The sequence below is a fragment of the Protopterus annectens genome, chromosome 15.part0, assembly GCF_019279795.1.
Source record: "Protopterus annectens isolate FY-2018-M chromosome 15.part0, PAN1.0, whole genome shotgun sequence".
NCBI lineage: Eukaryota > Metazoa > Chordata > Ceratodontiformes > Protopteridae > Protopterus > Protopterus annectens.
This window is the reverse complement of record NC_056749.1, coordinates 266,153,988-266,178,562: the sequence shown is the minus strand read 5'-3', so window position 1 is coordinate 266,178,562 and position 24,575 is coordinate 266,153,988. Positions and strand designations below refer to the sequence as shown.

Here is a 24,575-nt window from a genome sequence, read left to right as displayed (position 1 = left end):
CTCAAGCATAAATGTGATTAATATTTTTTGAGATGGAAGCGTGTTATATAAAAGTTGATCACTCCCAGTTAAAACTAATTGAATCCTCTCTAAGCAGGGGAAAGTATATGTATATAAATGTAACAATTTGTAAAATAGTGTAAATACACTTTCTGACAGCACACATAGTGTTAGTGTTCAGATACTAAGTGGAAGATCTGGCAGTTGACATCAGCCTTCTATACAGCAAAATGTTCTTGTAGGTATCGAGTCTTTTGCATGCTCGTCACTGCACTGCCATCGTTTTAAAAATATGGTAGTTCAACCATGTTAGTAAGGATGCAAGAACTACAAAAGGTGTTTTTGCAGAATTTATACAGTATGTCTTGAAGACTAGGACAAAACTATTTTAGAAAAAGGCAGTTGCTTAATATAGTGTTTTAACGTACTTCTGTGATGCTAGTGCTCCATAAACATTGCACATTGAAATAGTTATTAGATAAAACCAACCCTCCATAATTCAGGCATAGAGTCAAATAAAGAAAATACGGGAGACCCAAGCTGTGCATAACATTCTGTAAAGCAGTGCCTATGTCTGTTTGAAGTGTGATATAACGCAAGTAAGCAGATGCTTTACTGAAGTGTGACATTTGAATGTATACTTACAACTTCTAGCAAAAAGTGTCCATTTTGCAACCACTTATCAGATAGACAGCCAAGAAGCATCAAGCTACGCATCAGTTAGCACAGAGCAGTAAAGCTCTGACATGCTGATGAGTTGCTTCCCATGGCAAGGGAATGGGGTTTGAATCTTTCCACCTTCTTTTGCATACTGTGTGGCTTTGAGCAAGTCACATAACAAGACAGTGCTTTGGGGCAGTTTGGAATTTTGGCTTGGCTTTTAATAGGTCTGGATTACATGGCTGGTTAACTAGCTGTAAAGCTGTAAACCAGGTCAGGCTAAAACTTGGAGAATACAACCAGAAATCAACCAGTGCCGCTGCTGTACTTAACTTGGTCACAGCCAAACACTACAGAACCACAACCAGAAAATCTCACAGAAAAGTCATCATCGATTTACTTGGTAAAGGCAGTCGGGATACTTAATCCTTGTAATTAAAACCTTTATTTCCTACAGAGAGAAAAAGTAAAATCCAAATCATGACATTTCATGGTCAACATAGCTAGGATCTCTTCAAGTCTGCCAGTAGCAAGCTGTAATCTGAGAAGTAGCTTTCAAAATAATAAATGTAATGGAGTTGAAAATACAGCCTTTAAGCCAAACAAGCAGTTGTTAGTAATAATCTTTGGATGTAAGTAAGGTTCGGTTAGTTTATGAAGAATATCAGTAGTAATGTACAGCTCTCTCTCTTATCCCGAGGACATGCCTTATATGTATTAGAAAAAGAGTCTAATGCACAGTAAAGTTTATGTGATAATACTGCATACATACAATAAATAAAGTAATTGAAAGTTGTCATCACAGCTGTGGTTTAAAAATGTGCATTAATAATTAGCAAGTATAAAAGAATGAAGCTTTGAAGAAAAGCTTTGTCCAGCAAAAATGTGGAGGTCACCTTACACCTTACAAATCCAAGGTTTCCACTTTATATTGAAACAGTACTATCACTCATACTTGAAGTTGAAAGATTCTCAAAAATAGAAGCAGCGTCATCTGGAGAAATTATCTGGTATTTTCTACATATAAACGAGATGATGATTTTTTAAAATTTTCACTGGGTGTCACTTGAAAATTAATATTTTTCTTTACTAAACCTTGAAAGAAGGTCCTTGTTTTTGTTTGTCTTGCGTATTTTCCCATGGAATTTATACAAGAAATCTCAGTCAGTGTCCTTTCCAGATGGTTTCCATGATGTAGCCATTTTAATAACGTATGCTCCCATCTTTAAAGGTCAACATTTTAGTCTTGGTGTATCTTAGAATATTTGCTGGTTGTGAATCTCGTAAAGCACAACATGTTTTCAATAAATATAGTGAATCTTGCTTTTAGAATGGACAAGTCAAGGTAAATATTAACTGTTTCTTTGTGGTCTAGAGAGACTTTTCAAGGAAACTACTTAGAGAATTGTTATTCCAACTCTGTGCTTCTAAGTACAGTAACTTTTCTTGTGTTATAATTTCTTTTAGGTTCATAGGTTGGTACTAGGCTATCGGCCCAAGGGCCTACGTAAGCCTAGCCAACAAGATTCCTTGGCTTACGCCACCCAAGAAAGTTATTTTCCTGTGCCACTGTCAAGCAGATACACAGAAGTGATCCCCAGGGTGTATTTCCTATTTCCCATCCACTCATCAAGATTTTTCTTGAAGAGTGCTAATGAAGAACTTTGCTTGACATAGATGGGTAGCCTGTTCCAGAGTATGGGAAGTCTCTGGGACAGGAATCTATCCCTCCAGCATGTCCTGTTTATTGTGGTGACAAGGTTTAGGTCCCTAGAGCATGTAGCTCGGAGGGATTGGAATTTCTTTAGGTGTAGCATGTCCAACAGCTCTGGGTATGACATAGCTTTATATGTTAGGCAGAGATCACCTTGGAGTAGGCGATATGCTATGGAGTAAAGCTGAAGTTTTTTGAGGCGGTCAGTGTAGGGCATTTGTTTGAGGCCAGTAATCCTCTTTGTGAGGTACTTCTGTGGCCTTTCCAGCTGTTGCAGACGTCTTGAGAGGTACATTTCAAAAGGGGTGTTGTACTCTATAATGGGTCTGATGAGTGTCAAGTAGAGGGGAACAGTGACCTCTTTTTTCCTGGATGAGAACCCTTTTATGATGAGGTGTGCCATGTAGAAGTACTTCCTGACTACTGTGGCGATGTGACTATCAAAAGAGAGACTACTGTCCACTTGGGTCCCAAGGTCTCTTATCACGCATTCGGTGTTAAGTAGATTGCTGCCTGTGTGGTAGTTCGTGGCTACAGAGTTTTTACCAAAGGGGATGACACTGCACTTTATGGCATTGAGCTTGAGGCCATGGCTCTGACACTAGGCATCTATCTCTGTGAGGCCCTTCTTTAGGATGTCCACATCATTTGGGAACTTGGCTGTGGCTCCTAGTTTGCAGTCATCTGCGAACTTCATTAGCCAGAGGCCTTCTGTGTTAGCCTGTACTTCAGAGAAGTAGATACCAAACAGGAGAGGTCCCAGGACAGAACCCTGTAGTACTCAACTTGTCACTGCTTTGAGGTCAGATTTGGAGTCTGCAACTTTTACAGTGTAGGTTCTGTCAGTGAGCCAGTTGGCAACCCATCTTGTGATGTACGGATTTATACCTAGTTTAGTGAGTTTAGCTATAATTCCAGAATGGGGGATGGTGTCGAAAGCCTTGGCAAGGTGAAGATAGGCTGTGTGAACCACTGTACCCTCATCTACGGCTTTGATGACTGCCTCAAAGAAGTCGATCAGGTTCAGGAGGCATGATCTGCCTTTCACAAACCCATACTGGGTGGGATCCAGAGTTTGGAAGTTACCAATGTCTTTGTTTGAGTTCCATGATGATACGTTCCATGGCCTTGCAGACCAGGCTTGTCAGGCTAATAGGTCATTAGTTCCCGGGATCAGTGGTGGCTCCCCTTTTGTGGAGTGGGATAACTGTTGCTTTGTGCCATTCAGTGGGCACAAAGCCTGATGCAAGGCTATTATTGAACATGGTGCTTAAGTGGGGAGCCAGTTCATTCTGAAGTTAGTGTAAAACGCAGCCTGGGATATTGTCCGGTCCCATATATGCTGTGTTTTTGGCTTTAGAGAGTGCTGCTTTTACCTGCATAGTTGTGATTACAGGGACTCTGCATTCTTCCTGTATAGATATGGGCCCTTTAGGGGGTGAGAGGGGGGTAAAGTTAGCACTGAACCTGATTGCCAGGATGTTGGCAATATCAGTTGGTTCTGTAATTTTCTTGCTTTTGTGCTGTAACTCAGAGCAGATCTGGGTGTTGCCATCGAGATTCTTGACATAGCTATAGAATGCTTTGTGGTTGTCCTTGGAATTAGTGGTGATTTTGTTTTCGTAGCTAGTTTGGACGATCTTATAAGGGATCTTGGTTTCTTACTGAGGCTGACCAGGGAGCTCCTCCACTCATGGGATTTTACTCTCTTTTGCAACAGTTTCTTCCTTCTGTTGTACAATTTGTCTATGGCAGGGGACCACCAGATTGGTTTCTTTTTTTTGGAGGATAGCGTCTTGGTTCTGTTTGGCATAGCATGATCTATGCACTCATGTAAGTGCTTATAGAGTGCATTTGTGTAGGATTCAGCAGTTGTAACTGTATTGTCCATCTGCATGGGTGTCATGAAATTCACCACTTCTGTCTTAAGAAGCATGAAGTTGGCTTTGGAGAAATTTTTTACTGTGGTTTCCTTAATGGGGGCGGGATGTGGATATCAAGGGTGATTAGCTTATGGTCGGATCGGACCAACGAGGAGTTGACTTCAGGTGTGGAACACCGGTCACTCATGTTGGTAATGACTAGGTCTAGGATATTGTTGTCCCTGTTGGGGGTGTGGATAAGTTGATACAGGGCATTGGAGTTTATGAATTCCAGAAAGCTTTGAGCTAAGGAGTTGGTACACGAGTAGTTTTCCCAGTTAATGGTGGGGTAGTTGAAGTCGCCCATTATTAAGGTGTTTGGTTGAACCCTAATATTTTCCAGTACACCAAGAAAAGAGGAGTGGGAATCCTGGGGCATGGTGACTGTATAGTTTTTCTTCTATTCTTGAGATAGCATGTGTGACGCATGACTGTATGTAAAATGGAAGGTGACTTTTCATTTATAGAAACCACTGATGGCATCATAACACTGAAGTTTCAGAAAGGTAATACAGCTATTTTTTTTCGAATTACCCTACATGAAGTGTAACTAAACACAGAACCAATATGTTTTTGAAATACCTGAACTGTTTAAATGCATAGTTTCCAAAAGCTTGTATGGTGTCTGCATTGATGTTTATGTTTGTGTGTGTATAAATCTTGATTAAGGCTTCTGATTCTTTTAGTGGTTATGTAGTACTATACAGGTACCACAAACAAACAAAACGGGAAAGTGTGTTCTTTATCATAAGGTGCATTTAATCAATGCAAATACTGCAGTGGACAGACCAGATGACATTTTTCGGTAACTCTCATCCGGAACTTTTGAAAAACTGGCAAAAGCTTAATTTAGAGCTTAGCTTTAACTATATAAAGCTACTTATAGACTATTTCCTTCCTATAGAAAATGCTCTAACGGAGAAGAATGATAGTCTATACAAAGACATGACAAAAAGATTTAAAGGGGAAACATTTAGTAACAGACTTGACAATTTAATAACACAAGTAGATGCCTATGGGGAAAGACTGCAAGCTATAAAACTGCGAAAACTGCAAAGAGACCATAGGGACTTCATGAATGGTCAGGTCTTTGTATGGTCGAGACAGGATCGTGATAATATGCAACACAGAACCGAAATGGTAACTTCGGATACACAAGGAAATATTTCTATCAGCAACATCAACATTGCCCCTTTAATTACTGCAACTACACGTAATGACATCATGGCGACATCGACCGGAAGTCTTAGACAGGCCTCGCATGAACTGAATGGTACTCCACCACCCAATCAAATGGCTATGCAGCAACAGATGGATTTGGGAGCAAGACCAAAATTACAACAGACAAATATTGAATCTTTTTTACCCTTACCGGTGCGCACAAGAAGGGGCTCAAGAGAAAGATCGGAGAGTCGAGCAAGAGGAAAAAGGAAGTTTTCAGGGGAACCGCAGAACAAAAGGGGACGACAGAAGGAATGAAGAGCCTGGTCTACAATTTATCTGACTTAATATTGAGTGACACGGACTATTCTTTGTTGAATAAGGGTTTAAGCTATATACCGGCACAAGTTAGTAACATTTCTGATTTATTAACTGACTTAAGAGCTTTTGCTCGCAAAATAGCTCTAAAATTGTCATTTAAAAAGGACTCAATTAGTAATATGAATTCCAATGCTCAGTCTAGCTTTGAATGTTTTAAAAGGAAAAGCACATACACGCCTGCATTTCATCCTTGCATAGATTCATTTATTAAATTATGTGAAAATGATTTATATAAGCATTATATGTTGTATAATAAGGGCTCACTATCTTTGTTTCATAATTTAACAAGTGAAGAGTGGACGTCACTAAATGCCTTAACTAATAATTCGAAGGTTGTTATCAGACCAGTAGACAAGGGTGGGGGACTGGTTCTGTTAAACACTAAAGATTATTTTACATATATGGAACTTCTTTTGATGGACAATAATACATATAAACTAATAGATGAGAAAACTGTTCAAAGATTGATCTTTCAGGTACATCAGGATCTAAATGAACTGCTACTATGTAGACAAATTAGTTATGACTTCTATCTTTTTCTATTAATTGAACATCCCACTATACCCTATTTGAAAGGCCTTCCAAAAATGCATAAGGGGATAACACCACTTCCCCTGCGTCCCATTGTGGTTGGACACAATTGGGTAACAGAAAATGCCTCTATATTTTTAGAGAAGAAATTAAAACCATTAGTATCGGTCATTCCTACCATCCTAAAAGATTCATATCAATTAATTGATAATATTAAGAATTTGGATTTTTTTGTAACAGAGGCACATCTTTTAGTCACACTAGATGTAAAGAGTCTGTTTACTGCAATTCCTAACCTATATGGAATGGAGGCTATCAGGTCTTTATTAAGCAAGGATGGGAAATTTACCAGTAATGAACAATCTTTACTAAATACTTTATTAGAAATAGTTCTAACTAATAATGTTATGACATTTAATGAGCTCTTCTATATGCAACAGTGGGGGGTAGCCATGGGCACCCCCTGCGCTAACACATATGCCAACCTTGTTGTATATAGTTGGGAAACTACAAGCTTATTTACACACCCCAGTTACAAAAAGATACTTCTATATTACAGATTTGTAGATGATATACTTTTGTTATGGGATGGAACTGTACATGAACTACAAAGCTTTATAATGGACCTAGAGAAGACCACAGACTTTTTAAGATTTTCCATTGAACACACAGTTTCTGATATTAATTTTTTGGATCTAAAAATTAAAAAGGATGGACAAGGGGGACTAAAAACTTCATTATTTAGGAAAGAATGTTGGAAAAACAATCTGTTGCAATACGATAGTATGCATCCAAGGTTTATTTTCAAAAATATAGTGAAGGGACAGTATGTCAGGATAGACAGAATATGTCAAGAATTAGATGAAAGAAATAATGAATTTAACAAGCTAGGAAGATTTTTTCAAGAAAGAGGATATAATCCAGATATGGTCATGGCCATAAAAGATTCAGTTACACAGGAAAATAATTTGTATAGGAACTACAGATATTCCAACTGTTTTGGCGTCCATAAAGCTTGGGATTCTTCATATAAATATAACAGAAATCATTTACAAAGGGATTCAAGTTATGTCAGATGTATAATCACCTATACCAGTGACAACAAACAGATAATTGATATTATTTCAAAGAACTGGCCTATTTTGGTAACGAATGGTGAAATTAAACCGTTGATAGGTGAGAGACCCACCTTTACATATAAAAATTCTAAGAATCTGAAAAGAATACTTTGTAATGAAAAAAGACCTAGTAGACCCTATAAAATGATAAGTTTACAGAATAACATTAAAATGGGCACTCATCCATGTGGAAAATGTAGTTCTTGTGCATGGATATCAAAAGAGAAGAGTTTCACTCATCCTGAGTTATTGTTTAACTTTGAATTTAGATGCACTGCAAACTGTGAAGACAGTAATGTCATCTATTTGGCAACTTGTGAGTCATGCCCGGCATTTTATATAGGTATGACCACAAGAAGATTTAGGGACAGAATACAAGAACACATATATGCCATCAAAAAAGCTGACCACAAGAATGCTCTATCCAAACATATCACAGATTTTCCTGAACATAAATTCTGTTTCAGAGTTCTACAAAAAAGAGAACTAAATGTTAGGAAAGGTGATAACTTTAATGATTTGGAGAATCTAGAGCTAGACTGGATATTTAAATTTAGGGCACAAAGTTATCCAGTTTTGAATACATATGTGAGTATCAGATCATACCTAAAGAAACGTAGATATTAATCAAATTTTCATTTATATCTAGGAATGATGGCCATGATCATATTACCATGTCAATATGGTTAAAGTTTGATAAGTTTTATCCCTTCTTTCTTTTTCTTTTGTAAACTAGTATGCAGTTCATTAGACCATATGAAAATCATTATAATTATATACACAACTATTTAATAATATCAACAGTTGATCTATATTAACAGATATATGTCAATAAGCTACTATATATATATACATTTATATATATATATAAAAATGGAAGTTAATGACATGATGGTCTATTAGCTAAAAAATTCATTCATTTATTTAATGAACCTTTTGGATATTAGATATATGGAATTTTTAAGGTTTAAAACATTTGTAATAATATACCTATATTTATACAGATAACTTTGTGACTATACTGTTTTTGACAAGACCCACATTGTTATGTGCACATAAAACAGAAGATATGATAATTGACAGATAAATATAATGTACATCTGAATGAAATTAAAGATAGTAGTTTTTATGGTATACATTTTTATATTTTGTATATTTTTTACATTATATATTTATATATTTTTTATAATGATTACACATAGAATTAATATGAGTTTATATATATGATTAAGGGTAGACTCTATGCATGAACAAACTGCATTTATGAATTGCCTCTAACATTTGCTTATATAAGCCAGTACTGGCATGGGACGTTAAAAGTATATATTTGTTGCTTTATTGCTATTTTGATTTCTATAAAGTTTCAGTACAATTACTACTAAGTCAGATATTCAACTCATATATATATTTTTTATGACATCAATAAACATGTTTAACATTATGTTTGATTATACATAGGACTGTTATGCAAAAAAATTTAAATTATATATTTGCTATCAACAGTATATAAACTTTCTTGGTATATATGGTATCATTTGAAACTGATGACTTTAAGAAGAAATGTAATACTAAGTGTTTTTAAGTTACACCCTGGAGTAATTAATTGAATAAGTGATAACTGAACTGCATTGGTTAACCTGGGTTCAATTTAATCAGTGCTTTTAGATATATTAATGTGATTCTCTTAACATTTATTGAATCTGAAGAAGCGTGCCTTTGTGGATGCACGCGAAAGCGCTTATTCTCCTGTTTTAATAAAGAATTGCTTTTTACGTCGTGGCTGGCTTCCAGTTTATACTACATCTGTCTGCCAGGATGTTGGCAATATCAGTTGGTTCTGTAATTTTCTTGCCTTTGTGCTGTAACTCAGAGCAGATCTGGGTGTTGCCATCGAGATTCTTGACATAGCTATAGAATGCTTTGTGGTTGTCCTTGGAATTAGTGGCGATTTTGTTTTCGTAGCTAGTTTGGACGATCTTATAAGGGATCTTGGTTTCTTACTGAGGCTGACCAGGGAGCTCCTCTACTCATGGGATTTTACTCTCTTTTGCAACAGTTTCTTCCTTCTGTTGTACAATTTGTTTATGGCAGGGGACCACCAGATTGGTTTCTTTTTTTTGGAGGATAGCATCTTGGTTCTGTTTGGGATAGCATGATCTATGCACTCGTGTAAGTGCTTATAGAGTGCATTTGTGTAGGATTCAGCAGTTGTAACTGTATTGTCCATCTGCATGGATGTCATGAAATTCACCACTTCTGTCTTAAGAAGCATGAAGTTGGCTTTGGAGAAATTTTTTACTGTGGTTTCCTTAATGGGGGCGGGATGTGGATATCAAGGGTGATTAGCTTATGGTCGGATCGGACCAACGAGGAGTTGACTTCAGGTGTGGAACACCGGTCACTCATGTTGGTAATGACTAGGTCTAGGATATTGTTGTCCCTGTTGGGGGTGTGGATAAGTTGATACAGGGCATTGGAGTTTATGAATTCCAGAAAGCGTTGAGCTAAGGAGTTGGTACACGAGTAGTTTTCCCAGTTAATGGTGGGGTAGTTGAAGTCGCCCATTATTAAGGTGTTTGGTTGAACCCTAATATTTTCCAGTACACCAAGAAAAGAGGAGTGGGAATCCTGGGGCATGGTGACTGTATAGTTTTTCTTCTATTCTTGAGATAGCATGTGTGACGCATGACTGTATGTAAAATGGAAGGTGACTTTTCATTTATAGAAACCACTGATGGCATGATAACACTGAAGTTTCAGAAAGGTAATACAGCAATTCTTTTTCGAATTACCATACATGAAGTGTAACTAAACACAGAACCAATATGTTTTTGAAATACCTGAACTGTTTAAATGCATAGTTTCCAAAAGCTTGTATGGTGTCTGCATTGATGTTTATGTTTGTGTGTGTATAAATCTTGATTAAGGCTTCTGATTCTTTTAGTGGTTATGTAGTACTATACAGGTACCACAAACAAACAAAACGGGAAAGTGTGTTCTTTATCATAAGGTGCATTTAATCAATGCGAATACTGCAGTGGACAGACCAGATGACATTTTTCTTGTTATATTTTGTTGACACATTAATTTGCAGGTACTGTGATGAGAAGCTTTTACTGCCCCATGGTGGATGTGTTCTATGCAGGAAATACAAGTGGCAAGTTGTTAGCATTTTTTTTTGCTCTGTTTTGTAACATTGTGTACTATGCATTTGTGACAGGTATTCAGTGTTTGTTAGTATAGCAGGTGAAGGTGTACAAGTGCTTTGAATACTGGGTAATTTTTATCCTTTGCTGTGTTTGGGTTTTGCATTGTACAAGCTTTGTTGGACCAAGTTGTAGATAGCTGCTTTTTATAAAGGGTACATTTTTGTAGAGCTCTGAGTGACACATAGGACTTCTGTTGCATTTGTTTGTTCTTTATTCAAACAGGGAACCTGTGGTTCAACAAAAGATGGCTCTGATGACCTTTTGGCAGATGAACACTTCCTAATGGTGACTCAGTTACAGTGGGAGGAAGACATCATTTGGAATGGAGAAGATGTGAAACACAAGACCACAAAGATGCAGAGGGCAAGCTTGGCTGGATGGCTGCCATCAAGCATGACAAGAAATGCTACAGCGTACAATGCACAACAAGGTAATGGTGACCCATATAGGGAAATAAAGACATATAATATACATAAACTCCTGAAATAGCTTTATTAATTATTTATTTGCATTTTTTAACCAGGGTAAAGCACTGGTCCACATAGACCTTTTTCAGAATGTACTTGGGAGTACCATCCATATAAGTGACTTGCTCAGTCTCTTATGTTAGGCAGATGGAGACTGAGGGGAATCGAACCTTGGACTACACAGGTCAGCTCACAAATAGCTCATAGAGTTAATCCTCTGCATTTACTGTCAGACCAAAGGCATCATAACAGCAAGATGTTGTACACTCAAATTCATTATCACAGTCTCTACCAAACGTTGGGGATTTACTTGGTAGTATATGTACTGTAGTACATAATATAAAAATCTACTAAAATTACATCAGGTCATAACTGTTATGCCCCCAGAAGCAAAAGTGGCAATATACCACAGGCAGAAGTACTTCCACTGTAGCATAACCTTCTTGTTTGCAAGACTAAGTCAGTATCATCTCCTCTGGCATATTAACATATAGAGCAGAGCTTATGTTGGGGTAATATAACATTCTGTTTGCAAATGATCTTGATGATGTAAAGTAATCTTGTATCGTAACACCTAAAATGCTGATACTATACAGAATAGTAACTTATCTTAAGTTCATATTAATGTTGAGGACGATAGCACTGTTTCAGCATCTAAAGTTTTAGGGTAGGGTGCCAAACCGTTTTGGCTCAAGGGCCACTTACCATACTTGGCTAGGTTTGGGGGGCACATTACTATGTCCAACATGTATCTGTCCATTCAAAACAGTTTGTTATAGGACATACCAAGGGCCAGATAAAATGCTTTGGTGGGCCGTATTGTGAGCCTAGAGGCACATGTTGGACACCACTGTTCTAGGGCCCTGATATTACCATCTACCATGATGTTGTACACTGCTCTTGTATTGCTTCTTCAACATGCAAAAGTCAAAATCAGTTAAACTACCAAGGTGCATCATTTTCTGAGCCAGTGCCAAGTCCCTGGCACTTAATACTTAGTGTGGTGAGTATTCCAGTATATGACAGAACAGTGAAGTTTCTGAAACTCAGTCCAGTAGGATGTTAACATCACCATGACACAGATGGCACCAAAGCCTAGAGGTTTTGGCATTGACCATGCCCCAGGTGACCCACGTTTGAATAACTTCTTGGATGCTGAAGGAATTAGCAGGGTGGGATGGAACTAGGTAGTTGACATTAGCTCACTTGCTTGAATGTACGGCTAGGTATAGATATGATTGTAGATTCACCATCTGGGAGGCATTTTCAGATGCATACCTTTTATACTGAAAAGCAGGACTACTCTGTGGCACAAGCCCACCTAAGGTGTCCATTGTACATTATCAAAGCATAGCTGTATATTATCCAAGCGTAGCTGATGTGAAAAAATATGCACCCACCATGGTCTTAGCATAGATGTCCTTCAAGAATGCAACTGCAGTCCTTACATATGGGTTGTCCTGCCTCAGGCAGCCCTTCGGTCAGCCGGATTCCAAAGTCTGGGTCCGGCGTCGGCTGATGTCGCCTCTTCCCCGACGTCAGAGCGACTGGGATATAAAAGCATCAGTCGACGCCATCTTCTTCAGTCTTTCTTGCCGCGTGGTGCCCGAAGCAGAAGCAATTCACAAGTGCCGGTCGGCCAGCTCCTGTGTTTTCAGTTACCGAAGTCATCAAAAAGCTAAGTACCCCGTTGGGGAACCTTTTCTTGCCTCAGCCGATGTCAGATAAAACTGCAAAAGTTAATAACTGTTTGTCTTGTGGTAAACAAATACCTCATAAGGACTTCCATTCTTACTGCCTTCCCTGCCTTGGCCTAGACCACAACGTCTCGGCCTGTGCTGCCTGTGCTTGCTTCAATAAGCGCACTCTCAGGTGCCGGGCAGAATTTGCTGAAGACTTTTTTGGGGAAAATTACTCCTATATCATGCCGTCAGAACAACCGACAACACATATTTCCAAAAAACGGAAGGACCGGGACCGACATTCTCGGCCCGCGACTTCCATCGATACTACACCAAAACCTACTGCGAGTGCATCGGTCTCTTCGGAGGTGGTAATTCAACCGCTCCAGACCGACGACACCGCTTTACCGCACAATTCGGTCCCGGAGGCTTCCCTGGTGCCGGTTGTTGATTTTCCTCCTGAAACCGGAGCCCAAGATTTGCCTGACATACCGGTGGACAAAGTTACTCCTGCATGTGGGGCAGCTAGGCCTCCAGTGTTTATGTCCATCAAGGCCTACACACGTGATAAGGCTGCCAGCCAGCCTAAGTCTCACCCTCCTAAATCTTTTTCCCAGTGCCCCACTTCAGATAAACAGATCATGTCTTTAGCTGCAGATCTAATTTCTTTAATCAGAGGCTCTCAGGCTCATCCAGACAGAGGTTCTCAGCCCCCTGCAGACAAAAGGCCTAGGGTTGAGCAGACAGATACCTTTTCCTCAGATGAAGCCTCTGGTGACTCAGGCCATTCAGATTCCCAGGAAGAATCCTTCCAGGCCTACGAGGATTCTGATGCTGATGAATCTATTCCCTCTGCCTCTCCTCCTGAGGATATTTCTTTCGGGGAAATTCTCCACTCCATGAGAGAGCACTTTCAGTGGCAGGGCCAGGATTTCTCCGACTCCAGGAAAAGGCTTCGTACTTTCCTCAAGTTGCCCCAGCACAGGCCTTTAGCTATTCCCCCAGTGTTAGGTGTACTCAGACTCGAGTGCTTCTCCTGATTCTCTTCCTCCTGCTCCTGTCAAGCCAGACAGATATTACAGGGTTCCTGAAACTCATAAGCATCTCTTTAAGGCCCATTCTGTTGATCTAGAAACTATTTCCCAGGGGTCCAAAGGAGTGGCCACTTCCACGGCCAAAAATCCTTTGCCCGCAGACAGGGAATCTAGGTCCCTGGAGAGGTGGGGTAAAAAAGTTTATACCTCAACCACCCTTGCCATGAGGGCACTTAACTTTCTTTTTCATATGTTTCAGTATCAGGATTTCTTGATGGATGATTTGCAGAAAAAGTTTGCCTCTCCTGAGCCTTTAGATAGAAAGGCCTTGCAGGATTTGGTTCATAATACTCATTTTCTTCAGTGTGGTTATGATGCATTGGAAGCTTCATGTAGGGCAGCTATTGCACCTCTGGAAAAACACAAGCTATTTGGTGCTAATGCTCAGGATGTGTTGAAATCAATTGAGGAAAAGGCTAAATCAGTACAAACAGTCAAAGATTTCCTCCAGGTTCAGCCACCAAGGTTCAGCAGGAATTGGCCTTCGAAGAATTGGTCCTTTCCAGACAACGACAAGTTCCAAAGGGGAAAAAACAGGCGTGCTCGAGGTGTGGCGCAGGGGCTTCTACTGCTCCACAGGGACAATCACAATGACTTGACTTTGACACCGCCAACCAAGGCTCAAAGAGAAGCACCTTTAGGTGGAAAAATATCCTTATTTTCAAAAAATTGGCACGTTTTAACAAAGGACAAATGGATTCTGGACATAATAGACAAAGGTTACAGGTTCCACTTCCATACCTTACCAACAAGACAAGGCATGCCAAACCTGCCACAAAATCAAAGGGCAGAGGCACTCATACAAGTTTCAAAGTTGCTAAAAATCAAAGCAATAGAAAAGGTTCCTACTCCGGAACAAAGCCAGGGTTCTACTCAAGACTGTTCCTTGTTCCAAGAAAAGAAAAGCAATGGAGACCTATACTGGACTTGTCCGCTCTAAACACTTTTCTCATTGTGCCAAAATTCAAAATGCTGACGCTACAGCAACTTCTTCCCATGCTGGGCAAGGGGTCTTGGCTGGTTACTCTGGACCTCAAGGAGGCATACCTGAATGTCCCAATCAGACACAGTTGCAGAAGATACCTCAGATTTCTTGCAGGGTCAGAGCATTATCAATTCTCAGCATTGCCTTTTGGCTTATCTACTGCGCCCAGAGTATTCACGAAATGCCTGGCATCAGTAATTGCACACTGCAGACTCCAGGGATACAAATATACCCTTACCTGGACGACTGCCTTATACAAGCGGACAGCAAGCAAGCCTTGATAAGAAACTTGAACTATGTCATTAAACGCTACAGGCTTTGGGATACACAGTCAACATTCAAAAATCAAGACTACTGCCATCCCAACAAATAATTTTTCTAGGAGCCAAACTGGACACAAACTCACAAATGGCTTTCCTCACAGAAGAAAAACAAGAACAACTACCAGATTACTTCAAAAGCCTAGCAAAGCACACCCAGATGACTGCAAGGAAAATCCTGCAGGCCCTGGGTTTCATGGCATCTTGCATTCTTCTGATTCCACTGGCAAGACTACACATGAGAAAACTACAATGGTACCTAAAAAGTTTATGGTCTCAACACAGCCACAACTTAGAAGCAATTATTCCACTCATTCCATGTCTACAAAAGGAATTTTTGTGGTGGGCACAAGCAAGCCAGCTAAACAAGGACATGTCTTTCAACAAACCTCAAACAAGCCAAACCATTACAACAGACGCCTCAGATCATGGATGGGGGGCGCACATGGAGGGCAGATGCATTCAAGGGCAATGGGCACCCCAGGAAGTGCATCTACACATCAATCAAAAAGAGATGTTGGCAGTGATTCATGCTATCGAGGCCTTCGGAAAATTTCTTCAGCAAGGTCAACTGCTAATAAAGACAAACAACACTACTGTTATGTGGTACATAAACAAACAGGGAGGCACTCATTCGTACCCCCTCTGCAGGCTAACAATGACTCTTTGGGAAAAGTCCCTGAAACTGAACATACAGTTGCAATCCCAGTTTGTTCCAGGCAAGGACAATGTTCTGGCGGACAGTCTAAGCAGAAACATCTTGGACCCGCACGAATGGATGTTGCATCCAGTCATGTTTTCACAAATAACTCATGCATGGGGGAGGCCGGACATAGATCTCTTTGCCTCACACCTCAGTCATCATCTGAAGAAGTTCTGCTCGAGGACACACCATCCTCAAGCCTGGAGAATGGATGCTCTCTCTCCTTCAGCTGGAACTCTCTAACAATCTATGCATTCCCACCTCTACCATTAATGACCAAGGTGTTACTGAAGATCAAAGCAGAACAACCAAAAGGCATTTTGATAGCTCCAGACTGGCCAAGACAGCACTGGTATCCACTACTAAGGAGCATAACTCACACCAAGCCGTGGCCTCTGCCTCAATGGCCTCTGCTTCTGACTCAGCACAATTACAGGACGGTTCATCCCAACCTGCAAACATTGCAGCTAACAGCTTGGAGGGTTCCATGACTTCTCCCCATATCTCTCTCTCCAAGAAAGTTCAAGAGATCTTACTGGAAGCGCGCAGACCTTCCACCAGAAAAACTTACTCAGCCAAATGGAAGAGATTCAACATCTGGAATGCCAACAAGGGTCAGGATGCATCAGTAATGAGCATCCCACAGATACTAGAATACTTGGCAGAAATGCTACATAATGGTCTTTCATATTCTTCCATAAAAATACACGCTTCAGCAATTTCAGCAAAATACAACAGTGATCCACCTGTGTTTTCGCATCCTTTGCTAAGACAGTTTCTAAGAGGGATAAAGAATATCAAACCTCCCAGAAAACCACCAGTGCCTGCATGGGACCTCAACTTCGTGTTGGAAAAATTAACTCTTCCTCCTTTTGAGCCAGCAGCATCTTCAGAACTGCAATTTCTCTCCTGGAAAACAGTTTTCCTGTTGGCAATTACCTCAGCAAGAAAAGTCTCGGAGATACAGGCCCTCATGGCAGTACCTCCATTTCTCATTTTCCATCAGGACAGAGTTTCTTTAAGAACCAATCCTTCATTCATGCCAAAAGTGATATCCAGGGTGTCTCTAAATCAAACAATTCACATGCCTAAAAATACACCAAAAGTCACCCAAAGGAACAACAACAAAAAACGCTGAAAGGCAGAATGAAACCTGGAGACACTAAGAATACTGGAAACACAATTCAAAGAGCCGGTAATAGCGTAAAATGATTTAATTTCCGCTTTCGTCACAACTTCTTCAGAATTCACATGCCTACCTTATTTCCCAATCCTCAAAATAAAGGAGAAAAGCTACTGCACACTTTGGACATACACAGACAATTGCGCTACTACTTGGACAGAACAAAAGCCAACAGAAAGTCTGACCAACTATTTGTAGCTTACGCTGCTGGAGTACAAGGAAAGGCAATTTCCAAACAAACAATTTCAAAATGGATTGGACACTGCATCAGATTCTGTTGCTCTTTCCATGGAAAAGGTGTGCCAGCCAATATCAGGCCACACTCCACCAGAGCTATAGCCACCTCCACAGCCTTTCTAAGAGGGGTGGCTACAAAGGACATTCTAGAAGCTGCTACATGGAGCTCCGTGCATACATTTTCCAAACACTACAACCTGCCTTTATATTCCAGATCCCGAGCAGGCTTTGCTTCGGCAGTCCTGCAGGGCATTTTAGCTACACCATCTTTATCTTAGATCCTACCACCCCCAGCTTGGCTATGGTATTCAACCCATATGTAAGGACTGCAGTTGCATTCTTGAAGGACATAGTACAGTTTTGTACCTACCATAAATGTAGATGTCCGATAGATATGCAACTGCAGTCGAGTTTTCCCTCCCTCCTACCCCTCTGTAAATTCTCCTTTTCGGGTCCACTTCCCTTTTTCAAATTAGCTGGGGAAATCTGTTATGGTGTATTTGTTTATTACTGTTGTGCATGTCTGGAATTTTTTATCCAGTCTCTAAATTTAGCCTTCCTTGGAGGGTACCTGGCATCTGGGGCAAGAAACACTGAAGAAGATGGCGTCGACTGATGCTTTTATACCCCAGTCGCTCTGACGTTGGGGAAGAGGCGACATCAGCCGACGCCGGACCCAGACTTTGGAATCCGGCCGACCGAAGGGTTGCCTGAGGCAGGACAACCCATATGTAAGGACTGCAGTTGCATATCTATCAGACATCTACATTTATGGTAGGTACAAAACTGTACTTTGTCTTTAATGTGAACAGCAGTCTTACATATTAGCTAACTGAAGTGCTCTTTGTTGACCTCAGTAGGGTATTTAGTTGAGTTTGCCAGTACTGCTTAAGAGCTGGAGGTCTGGGGCCTTGGTCAAACTGAAGTTATTTGTCTACTTAGTTTGCAAATGTAAACTGCCCAGAGCCATCCTGTTTCACACTTCACAGAGGTGAGGATGACATGGTGTTACAAGAGTCAGTACTGTGTCCTTTTTGTCTCACCTTCACCATCAGGAATACAGACTTTCATGCTAAGGCACATTTACGGACCACTCCTCTGACCTTATTTAGGATAGTACAAGAGTCTGCTCAAAACAGAAAAAGAAATGTTGATTTATACCGTGCTGATGGATCTGCCCTTAGGTCACATGCAGGGACATGTCCAACTGGTTACATGCCTAAATGTGACTTTTTTTTTTCTCCAAGTCCCCTCCTTCACCTTCAGAATTTCCTTCCCTTATAGGCTTACTTATTATTCCCAGTCATTGACATCTTAGAAATTAGCTTGAAATCCTGGACTTCAATCAGCAGTGAATAGATTTTTGTATGCTGCTGACATCCCTTCTTGTTACACAAAAAGTGTGGTACATTGCCCATTTTTTGGGATGAATATGAGTATGCAGTTTCTGCAGTTTTTGGCTAGAGTGTTTGCACTCTCCTTGGTGGGCATGTAATTCATTACTCCCAAGCTGCAATAGCTGTAATACCCAGCTTTGCCAATGAAGCTGTCGAAATTGGTCTCTGCTAAAATACTCCCTCTAGAAAGAAAGTGTTGCTTACTCTTATCCCTCCTTGGCCAGCTGACCCAGTATTCAGGCTGCTAATTTAAACTAAGGTTTTTCTAGGTTGTAGTCAGAGCCAAAATGTTTGTAGTATGGAGCCAGCTGTTAAATGTATGACTTGACTCCATTCTGTCCTTTGCTGTCATTGTGGATTGTATGCAGGCCAAGCTGTCTTCATAATGGTATCTTTTACAAAATCAGCACCATACTGACCAAAGAAACCTGATTTTCCGTAGGAAAAATTGTAATAATTGCTACTGTGGAGTTTGCCCTTTATTGCTGCTGATTCCACCTGCTGACTCTCATTGTCTCAAAGTTACTGTGAACAAAACTGGCAGGTGCTTCATCCCCCTCAAAGGGAGCATTATTGTCTGACCCTTTTAAGAACAGGAGGCTGCCATTTCACAAGGGAGCCACATTCTTGACTGTGCTTCTGTATACAAGCTGCTGAACTTTGATCATTCCTCTTTAGCCCTAAAAATGAAAATCTATAGATGTCCTTCCATTTCACTATTGCAGAATTTTTTACATTAGGGATCCCCTGCCAAGGGCGGCCTGACAACCAGCCATTATACCAAAGCCTTTAGGTTGCTTTAAGGTATGCCGTATGTCAGATGTATACTCCTTGCATAGCATAGGGCATAAAGGTGATGTCTGGACGTGTCATCCTCAGAACTTCTTTTCCGCCAGTCTGAATGTCATAGTTTGATCATTGTTCTGAACACTCCTGCTGTTGGTGGTTCACCTAGGCATTGCAGATACGGCAACTGTTTGGATTCTTTTTTACTTATGTTTTTTTTTTATTGTTGCTTGTGGGGTTTCATGCCATCCAAGATGGGTAAATGCTAGTGTGGGAGACAGATTCCCCATAAAGACCACAATGACCCTTGTCTCCTTTGCTTAAGTGCCTCTCTTGACCATACGTCCTGTTCTGTTTGTCAGGCTTTTGTACCAAAAAAACATTCATAGTAGACTTATCTTTTTTGGTGCTCTGTCTTGAAAATCAGAGTCTTAAGCTTCTTGCGAAAGACACGATGGAGGGTACTTCCAACTCCGAGGGACAACCATCAATGAAGAAGAAGGCCCAGAATCCTGGCACGAAATTTCACACTGTTCAACCTCTACAGGACATCTCTTCTGAGGCTAGTGAATGCCTGGAAGTTCACTTGTCTTTGTCATTACATTCCTCTGGGAACAACCAGGTTGGAGGCCGGCGGGGATCTGACTTTAAGCATGTCCAAGGAGGTTTTGCAGATGTCTGCTTTGGATGTCCAGGCGGTACCACAGCTGATTATCTCAAAGGGGCCTAGGAGTGTTCCTCAAATTTTAATCAGAGAAGAAGTCATTGCTATCATTGAATGCCGTCTTGGGTCATATCCTTCCAAATTTTCTAAGGCTTATGTCCCATTGAAGAAAAAACAAAAGACTAAACATATTTCTCCTGCTTCTAAGGATCCACACAGTAAATGGCAGGCATTCACTCAGAGTTTGTTTAGTGCTTTAATGGCATTAAAACCTCCTCAGGGGGTTTCTTTTCCAGCCCTCTCGATCCTCTACTCCCCTAAAAAGACCCAGGGAACAGGATTCTTCTGAGGAGGAGCAGGATTCCAATGAGGAATCCCTTGCTTACTCTTCTCATATTCCATTTCCTTTGGATTACGTATCAGAGGAAGAGGAATTTACCAGTCCTGGTACGTCCTTTGAAGAGATTTTTTTTGGCGGACACTGTCTCCAGGACGATGGAGATGTTTAAATGGGTTTGTGCTCAGGTTTCTAAGGTGCATAAAACATACTATGAGTTGCTGCAGATGGACTCTCCTAAATCTTCTGCTGTTCCTCCTGTTTTGACTGCCTTGTTGGAAGCATTTTCTAATGCTCCATTCTCCCAGGCCCCTGCTCCCAAGAAACCTGATAGATTCTGTAGCGTGCCTGAGGACTGTAAATTTTTGTACAAGTGTCCTTCTGCTGAACGCTCAGTGGTTTCTGTAGCTTATGACAAGCCCTCTCAGTTGCTTCCTTCTTCTAAGTTACTGCCCTCTGATAAAGATAACAGGACCATGGAAAGGCTAGGCAGGAAGGTTTACTTTGGCTTTTAGGGCTGTTAATTATTAGGCATATATATATATATATATATATATATATATATATATATGTATATATATATATATATATATTTATATATTTTTATTTATATATATATGTATATATATATATATATATATTTTTTTATTTATATATATATGTATATATATATATATATATTTTTTTTATTTATATATATATATGTATATATATATATATATATATATATATATATATATATATATATATATATACACCCTCAGAGTCTGGAAGTTTACAAATAACCTGAAAAGCCTGGGATAGAACAGACAACAAATGCATATATATATGCATTTGTTGTCTGTTCTATCCCAGGCTTTTCAGGTTATTTGTAATCTTCCAGACTCTGAGGGTATAACTGCTGCTCTTTGCCTGTTAGAGACTTCTTCCCAAGTGGGTCGTCATTCCATCATCTGTAGTTATGGTGCAGCAGATGCCTCCTCTAGGGCTGCTGTTTTTGGGTCAGTGATGAGGAGGTATTCTTAGCCTCGGCTTCAACTCTTGCCTGCTGATGTTAAGGCTAAGTTGATGGATGCCCCTCTTGATAATAAAACACTTGTTTGGAGAAGCTGCTGCTATGTTAAAGTCCCTTCAGGAAAAGGGTAAGGCTTTACAGGAACTTAAATGTGCGTTTCTTTTTCTTGTGCCTAAATTTCAGAGAAACTACCCCAGTAAGCCAGCCTTTGTTCGCAGGCAATCTAGCCCTCCTAAGGGCAAAAAGGGTGGCAAGTGGGCTCCTCCTGCTAAGGCTACTCAGACTTCTATGCCTTAGAAGTCTCCTGTAATAGATAAACCAGGTGATATCTGACTATCCCTTTCTTCCCAGCCACTTTCTTCTTTCTCTTCACCTTTCTCTCTCTCTTGCTATTTGCCCACAGATTACTCAGGATTGCTAGGTCCTGTCCATTATTCATCATGGGTATTTCACGGTTTAGAAATCCCATCCCCCTTTTATGGGTATTTCTCAGCCCCCTCAGGAACAACTCTCCTTCTTTCCAGAGGTGCTTTGGGACCTTTTGATTCAGGTCTCATATATATTTCTGTCTGTCCCAATATGTGCATTTAGGTCATCCATTATCAACACCAATTCATGTTGTCCTGCTTTATCTTATAGGACATGCAGCTGCTACATGAATGAACTCTTTTCCTCAAGATCACAAGTTTGCTGTAGGGCATGGGCTGAGATTGTGAACACTGCCTATCATTACACTGGAGTCTGATTGCCATGAGTAATTCTGATGACATCCCTTACTGTCTTCTGAAGCCTCTCACTACAATTTCCATGCCATTTCTAGCCTGTCTTCCTTCTGAGTAGTAGACTCTGGTTCCCAAGCCAAGTGGTTTTGTTGCACTGCCTTTTCGTCTCGTCTCCTGGATACATAGGATGTACAGCTTGCTCCTTTCAGTAAAGAAAAATAAACAGAATAGGAAATATTTCTGGCCATATAGGCCTAAGTTTCCTTTTGTAAACTTTTATGACCAAACAGCAATCTCTACCAAAAAAGCATCACAACTTTTTTTCTTTCCATAGCCAATTTTTAAGATTCTGGAAAGGTACTTTCACTGACAGGTGCATGATTGATTTAGAAGTTGGAAAACTAGTAATAAAGAATTCAACCAAAGAAAAGGTGTTAGGTCAGTGTTCTTACTTTTCACTAAGGCAATTGACTTGATCAGCCATATCATTCTGCAAAGCAGGCTAAAGTCTTATGGGGTTTAACAAACTCACTATGGCTTACTAGCTGTCTAGAAGTTGGGTCTTGAACTATTAGGTGGGAAGACATATATTCCAGTCTGCTGACTGCTTTGCTTTTCCGCAGGTCCTCAGAGCTTTTGATACTCAGTCTTTTACTAGTCACAGTCTTTAACAATGTGGGATAAGCATTTTGTTTGTGTAGAGATCCTTCAGTATCAACAGCTAAGAGTCTTTTCTCTTGAAGACTGGCTGTAAAAGTCAGAGCTCCTGTTCAGCTTAATAAAACCAAGGTAATGTTCTTCACCCCTCCCAAACCTGAAAACAGCAACTCGTCATGTTAAGGAATATTATCTTAAAATAGCCTTACTTTTGAAATAGTTGCATTTAGCAGATTGGTAGGTCTTGTTATAAATTAAAGACTAGAGTGTGATGATCACATAAGGACAGTGGTAAAGTAAAAACTAGGTATGTTATACAGTGCTAAACCATTAATGACTGGTGTGTTACACATGACTAGCCAGATGTTTCTGCTCAAGTTTCCTTTTCCATTAGTGGTGCTTAAAAATCTTCATCACTACAAGCCAAAGAAAGCCAGGTTTGCATTGATCCACCATTCTAGAACCCACTGTTTAACACTAAAAGATCTAAATTGTTGTAATTCAAAAATATGCAAAATCTTTTTTATTTATTGATGGCATGTGAATTCTTCCATCCAGCATAATATCCTTCACTGAACTGTATCATAATTTGTATACATCCCTGTATCCATGTACACCCACGTAGGTCTGAAAGAGCACTAGATAACAACTTCCATAGCCAGTAACAGATTCAGTGCCTCATAATTTGCTTCCTGTGTTTGAAAGCTGTTGTAACCTCCCCATCCGTTAGATAAAATTGCTTGTAAAAAAAATTCCTACAAAATAGCAGTAAACCAGTATGTTCTTAGAAATTAATGTTGCAGGTGTAGTCACATAATCTGCCTCCTACAGCCCCTGTCCTGTCTTACAAAACACATTAACCTGCTTTAGGTCGTACTTATTACCACTTCCCAACCCTTGTGTTCCACTTTTTGTATACCTTAATTCTGTGGTACTGCAGCTAGTGAGTGTTAACTATTTTGCTTTGTATCTCCTAACTTGTCTTCTGACACTGTATGTCATCATTTTAGTGTATAATAGTAATTTGTCTTCACTACCTTAGCCTCACAGTTCAGTATGTCTTACATGAAGTTTGCATACTGAGGTAAACACTTAAACTGTATACAGTATGTTTTGTGTATTTTTTGTTAATTTACTGCTGTATAGATATATTTCTTTATCACACCCTGATGATTTTTAGATGGGGAGTCTGTAGCAGTAAATCAGTATATTTGGGTTTTACTTGTACATATCTTCATTCCCAGCAAGAAATTTCATCACTTCTGTTCCTCAGTTCCTGTGAAGGCCAGCATTGGTCTTGTGCCAGCATTCCTTTGAACCTCGTGTACATAACTGTCAACATTTGCATACATAATTAAGTAACCACATTCACTTCAAGAACAGACAAAATATTAACTCAAAATACGACAAGAATAATAGTGTTTTATTTATATTAACATTTGAACTTTTATTAAACCTTGAACTAATATAAACAGAAATTCAGTTTTCTTTTATAAAAATAAAATTAACTGCTACACTAATATTAAATAATACTGTTAAGTGTAACAAAATTACGAAATATTAACTAATAGCATCCATCTGCCTGTCCAGCACTAAAAACATTTTTATAAAGTTATGCTCCCAGTCGGTC

General features: G+C 39.8%; 1 protein-coding gene across 1 annotated transcript in view; it reads left to right on the top strand.

Moving 5' to 3' along the window:
• TAF1 (TATA-box binding protein associated factor 1) overlaps nucleotides 1-24,575 on the top strand; it is a 2,792,652-nt gene that overhangs the window by 678,230 nt on the left and 2,089,847 nt on the right. Inside the window, exon 9 of the mRNA XM_044057257.1 lies at nucleotides 10,919-11,126. Coding sequence (XP_043913192.1) covers nucleotides 10,919-11,126 — 208 coding nt within the window. The remainder of the gene's footprint in view (nucleotides 1-10,918; nucleotides 11,127-24,575) is intronic.